Below are 12,486 nucleotides of genomic sequence, written 5' to 3'. Positions count from 1 at the left end.
TATATATACCTGCCCCTGGAAATTTCCACTACTTGCATCCGAAGAAGTGGGTATTCACCCACGAAAGCTCATGCTGCAAAACGTCTGTTAGTCTATAAGGTGCCACAGGATTCTTTGCTGCTTTTACAGAACCAGACTAACACAGCTACCCCTCTGATACTAGTCCTCTGCTAGCGCCTTCCAACAATTCCTCTTGTGCACTCGAAAAGGACAGAAAAGTATTCTCACAACTCACTGAGAATTCATGGAGCATTGCAGCTTACTACACTGCAAAGGGCTATCAGCTTTACCCCCAGAACTCTTAGTGCCACACTCTTGTGAGTGCAGTTCCAGTGCAGACACAGCCACCAGAGTCTTTTTGCAATGCAGCTGCTCTCTCAATCTAACCCAGCGGTTCTAAACCCCCGGGCCACATACGGCCCAATTAGTACATAGCTGCAGTCCAGCTCAGGTGTGTGCTAAAGGCTGGCCCCCATGGCGGGCTCCAGGTTCCCGTCTGCCTGGCGTGGTGGGGTCCGGGCTACCCTGGCGTACCCAGCATGGTGGGGTCTGGGCACAGCCCTGCGCGGTGGGTCTACAGCAGGCAGCTGGCCCCGCGCAGCAGGGGTCCAGGGTCGGGGTCCATGCTGCCTCTGCCCTTCCACCTGGCCCATGCAGCCCAGGTAACACACAATGATAAAAAAGGTTGAGAACCACTGATCTAAGCTAACTCAGGAGAATAACTCAAATTAACTTTTCAGTGAAGACATATCAATATAAAAACATACGGTGAAAGAATGCGGGTTTGGTCAGTAAATGTTACAGGGGAAAAACACGTTGACCACAAGGAGTAGTTGGAAATGACCTTAGGTTTACAATGGAAATAATGACTTTTAGTTTATTTTATTTTATTTATTTATTTATTTGTATATTTTGCCTAAGGGAAAGACATTTATTTAGATGATCCTGTTTTTTGTAATCTTGTTATTACAAGGAAAATATTTTAGGTCTTTTTTTGTTTGTTTTTTGTCACCAATTATAATATGCTAGTAGCAATATTTGTTTTTATTTATTTATTGCTGTTTAACTTATGATCCAATTTATTGACATCATTCTTATCCTCTGATATTATGTCTGCTCCACTATATTACACTGTGTACCATTCTGTGCTGCTCCCAGTGCCTGGACCTCCAACCAGCTCTTTTTGTATACCAAATAATAATAATAATAATGTTCAAATAACTGTCTTTTTATATTCAAGTTGTCTATAAGACCTTTTGCCGAGTACAGAACAGTTTTAAACAGCTAATTTGTTTTGTACTGTTTGTGTCTTTTAGACTGTACATTTCTGAAACAGTGACCATGTCTTCCTTTGTTTCTACATTTCCAAGTCTTCTGATGAATATAGTGTGGAATAGTAAATAATTACAACAATATATTTGGGATATCTATGGTTTTTTTGTGTATACAAATATGCCTTCATCTCTGTGCTTTGTATTATATTATTGAATCCTTTATTTTGGATGGAAGACAGTGGTTGATTTCTCACTTGGTCAAGGCATAGCCACTTATAAATTATTTCTCTTGAATAGGTTGAAAATGAATTCTTTGAAGTGCCTTAATCCCAACTGAATTTTCTTGAGCATGTTTCTGAACACTGCTCTTCAAAGTCTATTTAAATACAATCTTGTTTGCTTTTACAAATAATAGCAATAGCAGCAACAGAAAGTTTATGTCAGCAGGTTTGTATAGGTGCAGTTTGTTGTACAGGAAAGTACTAACACAACTCTTGGGAAGGGATACATGTTTTACGTAATAAAATTTATAGTGTGTATGACTAATCTCCAATGTTTTTTTCCCTTTTCCATCCTGTAGCCGTCCTCGGAAAGTGTGTTTGTGTCCATTCTTCCCTGTACATCCTCTAAAAGTCTCCACCTGCTTGTATATAATTCAGCATCCAGCAGAGGTGAGTAAGGCTATGGGAATTGTCAGAGTTCAGCTAGAAGCTTCAACAGCAAAGGGTGTGAGAGAGGGCAAGAGGAAACAATCTTGTTCAGACATATGCAACAACTTCATCTTTGAAAATAGCTATAAAGCTGAACAACTAGTTCACATGATTTGTTAATATCATTTATTCTTTAATTTTTAAAATCTGTCATTATCTTCCTAATTTTCCCCCATCCTCTTGAATCATGGCCCATTCTTGAAATCCTTATGTGTAAGAATCCTTCTTCACATAAGCAGTCTCATTTATGTCAATGGGGCTACTTGTGTAAGTAAGGAGGGGATTAGGAGTGAGCCCATATATAGTACGTGCCTACTGGCCTGGAGACAGTTGAAGCATGTATATATTTTAGTCATAGGAGATCTGTGTTTAGCTTTTATTATTCTATATTAATATTTAACAATATAAATCAAATAATCAGCCTGAGGTAATGGCCTTAAATGTTGTAGCAAGGAGAAGTCTACAGGAAAGCACAGTTACTTATCCAGTCTACTAGAGCTACTATTTCAAAAATAAATAAAGTATTTAATGAAGCCCATAAGTGAATCCTAAAAGAAACAGACTACCTATTTGTTCTCTTGGGTATTCTTAATGTTTTCTGATAACCTGTACTTAGCTCCTCAAGAATTCCAAGTGATCTGTGTTTTGTAAAGATCCTCCCAAGTGCTGATCATATTTTTCTACATTTTTGCTTCTTTCATGCCTTCAAAAAAATCATGGGCCCTAATAACTGTGTAAACCTAATAGCAAGATTTCTAATAACAATTTCATGTGTCTCCTGAATTAAGGATGATGCATTCTCCTGGCCATCTAAATGATGGAATTACCTTAGTTGCACCCAATTTGGAGAGGCATTGTGGTCTAATAGTTGGGGCACTGGACTGGAAGTTAAGAGGCCTGGGTTCTAGTCCTGGTTTGGCTGCTGACCTATTATGTGACCTTGGAGATGTCACTTTACCTCTCTGTGTCTCTTTTCCCTCACACCTTCTGTCTGTCTGGTCTATTTAGATTTTCAGCTCTTCAGGACAGGAGCCTGTGCTGGTGACTTGGGGATGTGGCATAGAGTTAGCTGTTCTGACCGTACACCTATTTGTTTTACTACCCCTTTTCCCCAGCCTCGCTAGAGGAATCTCCAGCAGTGTAGAACAGTCTGCTTCCTGGTCAGAAGCAAAGGAATGCAGCCTGGCTCAAGTCTGAGCCCTTAATGGAGTTAAAAGAATGGAAGCCATACTGTACATGTCTCGGTTCCAAACAATGCTTCCTGCAAATCTAGTGATCACTATGTCTAACTTCTGTGAAGGAAATTTAAGACCAATAATCTTCTGGGTTTAATATCCTCATACATAGATCTGGTGCCGTTAGCTCACTTCCACTTATTCCTTATAGCATCCCCAGTTGAATCCTGAGGATTGTGGGATTTTTTTATTGGTACACTTTACCTATTCCAGAGACAATCAAGATGATATTTCAACTGAGAGAAACCAAAAGGATATTGGTTTCTGTTTATTTTTAATAAATTTTCTTTTAGTAGATGTTTCATTATTAGTCATGAATCATGAAAAATCCAGTTCACTACAGAGAAAATATAAGATAGTAACCAACACCATTAACTCTCAGAAAAGAAGTATGGTGCTATATCTATGGTACTTCAGTGGTCAAATATTCAGTATTTCCACAAAACAAAGCATTGCAAACTGCTGCCAGGAGGAACATGGAAGACTGCAAAGGAAGGAAATAATTACATGTTTTCAGACCTGTAGATTGAAAATAGCTACAATGACAGTATATATTTAGCCTTTACCTTTACTAAGGTCTTGGTTATCTACAAGCTCATGTCTGAATTCTCAAACAATTTCTTCTCTACTTTGTGTAGTCCATCTTTCATATACTGTCTACACTTCCAAACATACTTTTCTCTTGTATGAAAAAATTCAGTTAAAAAAATGCACTTCCATACAGTTAGCAGCAAGCATTTGTCTAAAAGTTAGGTTATTTGGATTGGGCAGTGGGGCCAAATTAGAGAAAAACATTGAAAGTAACAATTTTTGAAAGTCTTCCTCCTGCTGGCTATTAGTATTTTTTTTCTTATGAGAGACAAATAATAGCTGTTATTTCAGTTCTTTGTTGCCATTCTTTAACCATTTGCCAAAAAATGAATCTTCTGACACATCCAAGATTATTATTTTTGGCATCTGTTTGTGAAAGTAAAGTCAACTTCATTTTTGTGTGTGTGTGAGAGAGAGAGAGAGACAGACAGACAAGGGAGGAGGGGAACCCCACAAGTATAAAAACTAATGTATTCTGTGCTTGTATTAGACTAGTCTGTTGTTTAAATGCTTTGTTTGAATAGTGGTAACCCAGGACATTGGATGCAGTATCAGTCTTGCCGTCATGGTTTTTTCAGTCTTTGACCAAGTTTCTGCTTTTTGTACATTCTTGCTTCTTCACTCTGAAAATAAGAATAAAATTGTTTGTTTTAACTTTTTAGATTTTTTTTAAAGCCATGAATTTATCAATTTCTTGAATCACAAAATAAGCCCTTTTGGCAAAATTGCAGGATGACTATAGGTGAAGAAGCCTATTAAGTTTATATCATACTATTTTTTTTCCCATCTGGTTGGTGGCTTCCATTGTGCCTGATGAATTAATAGCAAGTGCTTGGTGGCTCTGCAATTTAAAATCAGTCTCCCTCTCTCCCTGTCTCACACATATATTTGTGTATAATATTTTGTCATATAGCATGCTGTTTATGTAATCTGCATTATTGTTAATGGTACTGATCAGGACATGTTCTCCATGGTTTCCTTGTTCATTGTTTCTCATTTTTTGTTGAAGTTTCTGTTTACAGTTTTCTTTTACAAGCATCCTTGAGCTTTTTTTTAAGTCACTGAAAGTCTGACCTGGCACCATTGAAGTCAATGGGAGTTTTTTCATTGACTTTGAGAGAGCAGGATAAAAGCCCAATGTGAGACTCTATTGAGATGGGTAGCTCTAAAAAAGAAATAATTACATACCTGTAAAAATGCTTCTCTGAAGATATACAGAGGTGAAGAGACTGACCTTATTAATTTTTTTCATGTTTTAATTGGCTAATATGTATATGGAAGTATTCTAACTTCCAGCTTGAAATTAACTAGTAAAGTATTGGGTGGCATGTTAAATACTTAAACAGTGGTAGGATGAGAAGTCTTCATCACGCCAAACTTCATACGGTTTGGTTTATGGGAATTCCTACCAGGTCTGAACAGGTGAATGGAGGCAAGACTACATGTTTTCACTGAGATCTATATTTTCAGAGAGCAATAATTACAGGTAAGTATTACACAAAATAGAATAAATTAAAATTGGAATCTGGATTTTTTCCCTAATGTATGCTTTTTCTATCACTGAAAGGGCCTGTATGATGCCTATTTTGTGGTAGTAAGAACTACAAAAGAAATTACTACATCTTAAGAGTTTAAGAAAGCATCCTTATTCTTTAAAAAAAATTTTTTTTTCCTTTTTGATTTAAAGGAAAGTCGAGTATTACGGACAGTGCCTCTTCTAGCTGCATGCCTCCCTGGAGACAAGTGTAAAGTCTTGATTGGCCGACGTTTTGGTGAAGATAGGTAAGCAGAATTGCTGATTCAACTTCTGGTTCGCTGTTGTGTACTATTGATGATTCTGCTTTTAAAAGCTACACTGAATATTTTTGCATTTCTAAGTGTTCACTGCTGTGCAGTGCTAAGGCTCACAATGAAGTTGAAATACAGTACTGCATTTTGTAAACTCTTTTTTGGTCTGTTTCCTTTTAATTAGCATCAAATCCACTTTTTTTTTATAAACAAGCCCTCGGGGGGGTCAAAAATTGTTACCTCTTTATATGGGGATGCTGTTGTATTCTGTATGTTCATTCTTGTCCTCTTTTCAGAAGCCTGGTACTGTGGCACCTTTATTTCAGGTGAGAAGGCAAGATGTCCTGGTCTTTTCTAAAGCCAGTAAATGGCAGTGCAGCCAACGCCCTGCATCATTCTTATCAGTCATGATGCCTACAAAAATCTGAAATGCTTAGGCAGCTGGTATGCAGTGACCATTGCTTATAATGGTGTCCTAATAGTATTGTTGTTACTTTGTACTACCTCTGTTTATCTGTATACACACACCTGTTGTGTTTCCTCTTTATACTTAGTTCATTCCCTGAAAAGCTTAAAATCTATCTTAATTTTATAAGCTTGTTCAGTTCTTAACACAAAGACTGATGGCTAATAAGTGCTACTGCAGTACAAATAATAATCTGCATTGATTGATTTAAGCTAAGTCTGCACTACAGAGCCTATGTTGGAATAGCTATGCTGTCATAGTCCCCTCATGTAGACGCAACCTACAGTGACGGAAGAAGTTTTTCTGTCAGTTTACGAATATCACCTGCCCAGACAAATTTAACTACATTGACAGAAGTACCATTATGTCGACATAGTTGCATCTACACTGGGGAGTTTTTCAGTGAGGGGTATATTTTTTCACATCACTGACCAGCGTAGCTATGCCAATATAGCTTTTAGATGTAAATCAGGCTGTAGATGCTTTACAAGTCTGAGAAGAGGGAGTCCTGAAATTAAAAATGAGTGCGTATTTTTGGTGACATTCTTTCTGTTAGCTGTGTGTTAACACATTCTTCACATTTATTTTTTGATATTCTGAAATTTTGGACAAGATTGTCACATTAGTATTGTCTTTCATCCTCATTGGATGAAGTTAATTTTTTATCAACAAACTTCTGGTGCAAATGCTTATGAGATTTTGTTGCATAAATGTTCCCTGAAAGGCAACAAAAAAGGGTGTGAATACTGATGAAACAAATTCATTTAAAATTCAAATGAATATTTGGGGAAGCTTTTTGCAGAATTCACTGAGGTCTACTGAGCAGAGATGCTATAAGTCAATTCAGAATGTTTTTATTAGTCTTGTATGGTAATAAGCATTTAAATTACCTAAGAACTTCCAGTGTATGGGAAAACTGCACTTTCCTCCAGTTAAAGCAGAAAACGAAATCACTTTTCATGGTGATGTGCACTGGATGTATTGTTTCCAATGCAGTCTGCTTTTGGTAAAGCAAATGTCTTTAAGTGTCCCAAGTGCAGTTTTTCACCCTTTTTCAGTTCAAAAGCCAGCATTTTGCTCAAATTTAAAACAAATAATAATAAAAAAAAACTTGGAAAACTTTAGCCCCAAAAGTGAAAGGTTTTGAAAATTTATGAACATTTTAAAACAAAAGGGTAGAACTGTTTAGCACCCATAACTGTTGTAGCCTTTATTTCAATTGAATTGATAGTTCTATGCTAAAAGACTGTTCCTAGTAAGTCAGTCCATCTCCTGTGTTGCTAGAGTTGTAAGATCAACAGGGTAAAAGTCACCCTTAGTGATTCTCTTAGGTTGGGAAGAGGGAATACAATGACCACACAGGCAGTCACAAGTAATTTTGTCTGTATTATGTTATATTCACACATACATGTACAAAACCATGCAATAGCCAATGCTGTATTCATACTCACCTATTGCAGAGAGTCAGGTTCATCTCTCAACAGGTTGTCATCAATGGGGGTGGAGGGGGAGAGAGTCTTCCTGACTTCGTTCTTCCGTGATGGTATAAGGCCCCCAGTCTAGAACCCAGGGCCGTGAAGCTACCAGTCAGCTGATATCTCCAGACTGCCACCTAGCAGCAAATGTAACCAACTTGCTGTCCACTTCCCAAGACCTGCTGTGGACACAGCCCATGGGAAGTTCCACCTCAAGGATTTGACAGAGAGCAGCCTCATAGATCCTCATTGGCTCCCTGCCCTATATAAACCCAATGAGTATTCCAGGAAGTTTCCAGGTAACAATGTGGATCTCCTGTAGCTGCCATGGCCATTCCTGGCATTGACCTTGGCTTGATTTGGACTTTGCTTCCTGACTCGAACCTAAAACCTGACTTGGACTCTGACCCTTTGTATTGACCCTGGCCTGGAACCTGACTAAAAACTCCTCTGCTACTCCCCAGCCTCAGGTTTTCCCCCTGCTCTGACCCTTGGCCCTTACTGCCATTGGTGGGATCCTGACAGATGTTTTTTTCTGATGGGGTCTTACCACCCTGTCCATAGCAGCAAACCCTTTTTATCCTGTGTTATGACCACATCTACCATCGTATGTATATGCATGACGGTTCCAACCCTCTTTACTTTCTGTCCTTCCACAGCTCATACATTTTGGGATGCCCTGATTTTCATAGGTGGTTCTCTTAGTTCCCCTTTGTCTCATTAGTATCTGTGTAAACATGTTCCCATGGTCACTTGTGGGGAGAGCAAAACTTTCCACAATGATGTTAGTCAGATGGCTTGCAGTCTAGATGGGTACATTTGCAATATATTTTCCCAAACATCACCTACTGGCATTTTCTTTATAATAATCTTGTAACTTTACTTTTACAGGGTTACTTCTGGGTAAGCTACTTATGTCAGCTCTTCTTAGGCCTAAGGCCTAGTATGGTTAAGCTGAAATTGTACAGGTCTCAGCCTGTAGGCCGTGCGTTACAACCTTATCTTTTTTATATGTCTAATACTCCTATGATCCTATCCTACTTCTATCTATACCTATACTTACAACTTAAATCTATTCATCACACACTGATTACATATGAAATAGCATACGTGTTAATCCCAACAATATATCACAATTCAATAATAAAGTGAACTAATTGGCTACATTATATTACATGTTACCATTATAGTTATTTGATCCATATGCAAATAGATGAGCATTTTGTGCTGTAAAATACATTGTCAGCAGTGAAATACCCACACTGTTGCAAAAAGTCTTAAAAGAGATACACAAGGTAAAGGTGACAGAGTTGTACCCAGCTGATTGTGGGAGGTGAAGACAAATGCTAAAAGAAGGTGAGTACACCTCTACCTTGATATAACGCTGTCCTTGGGAGTCAAAAAATCTTACCACGTTATAGGTGAAACCGCGTTATATCGAACTTGCTTTGATCCGCCAGAGTGTGCAGCCCCGCCCACCTGGAGCACTGCTTTACCGCGTTATATCCGAATTTGTGTTATATCGGGTCGTGTTATATCGGGGTAGAGGTGTATACGGTTCATCTCTGACAGCATTTTCTACTTGTATAAATAGTGTTTAAATTATGATACTAGTCGCCAATAAAAACAGTCTACTCACTTCATAATACTTTTCTCTGGAGCTAAATATTTTGAGCATTTAAAAGAGTGATTCCTAAAACAAAGTAATAGTGGGTTTTAATTATAGAATATCAAGCTTGGAAGGGACCTCAGGAGGTCATCTAGTCCAACCCCCTGCTCAAGGTGGTGTCTGCTGCAAACTAGCGGGACAGACAAGGGCAGTTGAGTGCCACGCGCAAACCTAGCACGGAATGAACATGAGCAAGTGCTTGAAGAAGAACTGGTGCAACCACTGCTGGAATACTGTGACCACAATTCAAGAAGGATGTTGATAACCTGGAGTAAAGGAGTCCACGCAGAGCCTGATTGCCTCATTGACTGGCAGGGCCACTGTCAGTGTTGGGTTTAGTCAGGGTGCTATGGCAGACCCCTTGGTCTCTGCTGCCTACCTCAAAAAGGACAGAGAAGAAGTACTATGTACTGACCAGTGAGTTTGAATACCTGTACTCACATTCCCTCATCAGGATCCCTGGTGGTGTCTGCTGCAAACTAGCGGGACAGACAAGGGCAGTTGAGTGCCACCTCAAAGAATTAACAGGCTGGATCTGTTTGGGTGAAAGGTTTATTCCACGGGCAGCCGCCAGTTTCATATCTCTAAGCAGCAGGGTTTTGCTGGGAAAGTATAATTTTAACCTGTGGGACTCAATGGTCAAGTTAAAGAACTCCCGGCCACAGGAGTCGAAGCAGGATTTCATGCCCATCTTGGAGGAAGGCAAGATGGTGGCCAGGGCCTGCCTCCCAGGCAGCTCTGGATGCTGCTGACTCAGCAGCCACAACGATGGTGTCACCATGAGGCGCTGTTTGTGGCTCCAATCATCAGGTCTCTCGCATGAGGTTCAGTAGTCCATCCAGGAACTCTGCCTCAAGGGTACCTCCCTGTTCTCAGACTCCAAGCTTCATGACCTCAGACTCAAGGGCCATACTTCGCTCCCTAGGCCTGTTTACGCCCCTGGCCTGCAGGAAGCATTTCAGACCTCAACAGCCTCCCAGGTTTTTGAGGCCTCCCAAGCAGGAACCCTATAAAAGAAAGGGCTATTAATGTTGTCAGCCCCTACCTTTTACCTCAGCTTCCCAGTCAAGCTCAAGTAGGTACCCTGGTGGGACCAGGATGGCCTTTTGAAGGCACACCTGAGGATGACATACCAGACTCAATTCAGGATCCGTCTCCCCTTTGGCTTTTGGACTGCCTATGTAATATTGTACTGTTGGGTGCTCAGTACTGTAACAGTTGGTTTCACCCTGCAGTTTTCCTCTTTCCCACCCCTGCAACCCCATCCCTCTTCATGGACACTTCTCATGAGCAGATTTTTGGTACAAGTCCTCCTACATGTGGGGGCAATAGAGAAAGTTCCTCGAGACTTGAGACGGAAAAGGTTTTACTCCCAGGATTTTCTAATCCTTAAGGCCAAAGGGGGCCTACAGCACATCCTGGAACTGCATCACCTCAACAAATTGCTCAAGAAAGACTCCAGGAGACTGATACGCTGCCCTCAATTTAAAGAATGCTTATTTCTATATCTCCATCCATAGACACGGGAGATTACTCAGGTTTGTGATGGGCCAATGCCACTACCAATTCACCACGCTTTCCTTCAGTCTATCACAGGGGTTCTCAAACTGGGGGTTGTGACCCCTCAGGGCACTGCAAGGTTATTACACCCCCAAACCCAACTTCACCTCTATTTATACTAATAATAAATATTTTTATAAGTGTTTTACATTTATAAGGAGGGGTCACACTCATAGGTTTGCTGTGTGAAAGGGGTCACCACTACAAAAGTTTGAGAACCACTGGTCTATCTGCAGCCCTCAAGTTTCTACTAAGTGTATGGCGGTGGTTGCAGCCTACCTCAGATGTCGAAGCCTACAAGTCTACCCATACTTTGATAATTGGCTGATCAAAGGCCACTCTCAGGTTCAGCACAGCATTGGCATAGTATGTGCCACCCTTTGGGCGCTGGGTCTGTTAATAAACTAACAGAAATCAACATTGGTCCCAGTACAGAGAATAGAGTTTACTGGGGCAGTGCTCAACTCCGACCAGGCCAGGGCCTACCTACTGGGGCCAAGTTCCGAACTATGTTGGATCTAATCACCCGAGTCACAGCTCACCCGCTTATGACCAACCAGGTGTGCCTCAAACTGTTAGGTCACATGGCAGCATGTACCTGCCTGGTGCAGTATGTGCAGCTGCACCTCAGAACTCTACAAATGTGGCTGGAGTCAGTTTACTCCCTGGGTAGATGCCACTTGCACTTGGTTCTCACGATTCCATCACCTGTCTTAGCTTCTCTGACTTGGTGGAGAGACCCGCGTTCTGTGATGAAGGGGGATGCCTTTTGCTGCCCCATATCCAACAGGTACCTTGGTTTTGGATGCGTCAGACATGGGGTGGTGAGCCCATCTTGGCGGACTCTGGTCCCAGGAAGAACTCTCCTGGAACATAAATGTCTCAGAACTTAGGGCAATATGCTTGGCCTGCCAGGCGTTTCTCCCGCAGCTCTTAGGCAAGGCCATGCAGGTCTTGGCACACAATATGGCCTTAATGTTTTATGTCAACAAGCAAGGGGGAGCTCGAGCCTAAGCCCTGTGTCAGGAGGCTCTCTGACTGTGGCACTTTTGCATGAAGCATGCCATTCACCTTGAGGCTTCGCACCTCCTGGGAGACAGGAATGCATTGGTGGATCACCTCAGCAGGTCCTTTTCCTCTTGCCATGAGTGGTCTCTTCACACGAAGGTCATCACTGTTATTTTCCAGAAGTGGGGGACTCCCTAGGTGGACCTGTTTTGCCACCAGACAGAACAGGAAATGCCATCAGTTCTGTTCTATGCACGGGCTCAGCAAGGGCTCCCTTTCCCATGCCTTTCTGCTCTCATGGACTGATGGCCTGTTGTGCGCCTTCCCACTGATCCTTTTGGTTCGCAAAGTCCTCCTAAAGATCAAGAGGTACAAGGTGAAGGTTATCATGATAGCTCTGGCATGGCCGTGCCAGCATTGGTTTGGCATGCTTCTGGACCTCTCAGTGGCAGCTGCAATAGTGCTCCCACCCTGTCTGGACTTGATTTTGCAAAACCATAGTTGGTTGCTTCACCCAGACCTCATCTCCTTACACCTAAGGCATGGATGCTGCATGGCTGAACCCTGAGGAGTGGGCCAGCTCAAATCAGTCTTGCTAAGTAGCAGAAAACATTCCACCAAGTAGCTACCTACTTGGCTAAGTAGAAATGTTTCACTTATTGGGTCTTCAAACAAAATCTTTTTCTATCTCCGGTCTTCCCTGCAGTCCA

General features: G+C 41.2%; 1 protein-coding gene across 1 annotated transcript in view; it reads left to right on the top strand.

The window, feature by feature from the left end:
- The window catches only part of DTWD2 (DTW domain containing 2), a 164,527-nt gene that overhangs the window by 59,580 nt on the left and 92,461 nt on the right, over window positions 1-12,486 (top strand). Inside the window, exons 2-3 of the mRNA XM_045021746.1 lie at window positions 1,855-1,945; window positions 5,498-5,592. Of these exons, the coding sequence (XP_044877681.1) occupies window positions 1,855-1,945; window positions 5,498-5,592 (186 nt within the window). The remainder of the gene's footprint in view (window positions 1-1,854; window positions 1,946-5,497; window positions 5,593-12,486) is intronic.

Source organism: Mauremys mutica, chromosome 6 (genome assembly GCF_020497125.1).
Source record: "Mauremys mutica isolate MM-2020 ecotype Southern chromosome 6, ASM2049712v1, whole genome shotgun sequence".
NCBI classification, from domain to species: domain Eukaryota; kingdom Metazoa; phylum Chordata; order Testudines; family Geoemydidae; genus Mauremys; species Mauremys mutica.
The sequence above is the reverse complement of the archived record's forward strand: the minus strand, read 5'-3'. Positions and strand labels throughout refer to the sequence as shown.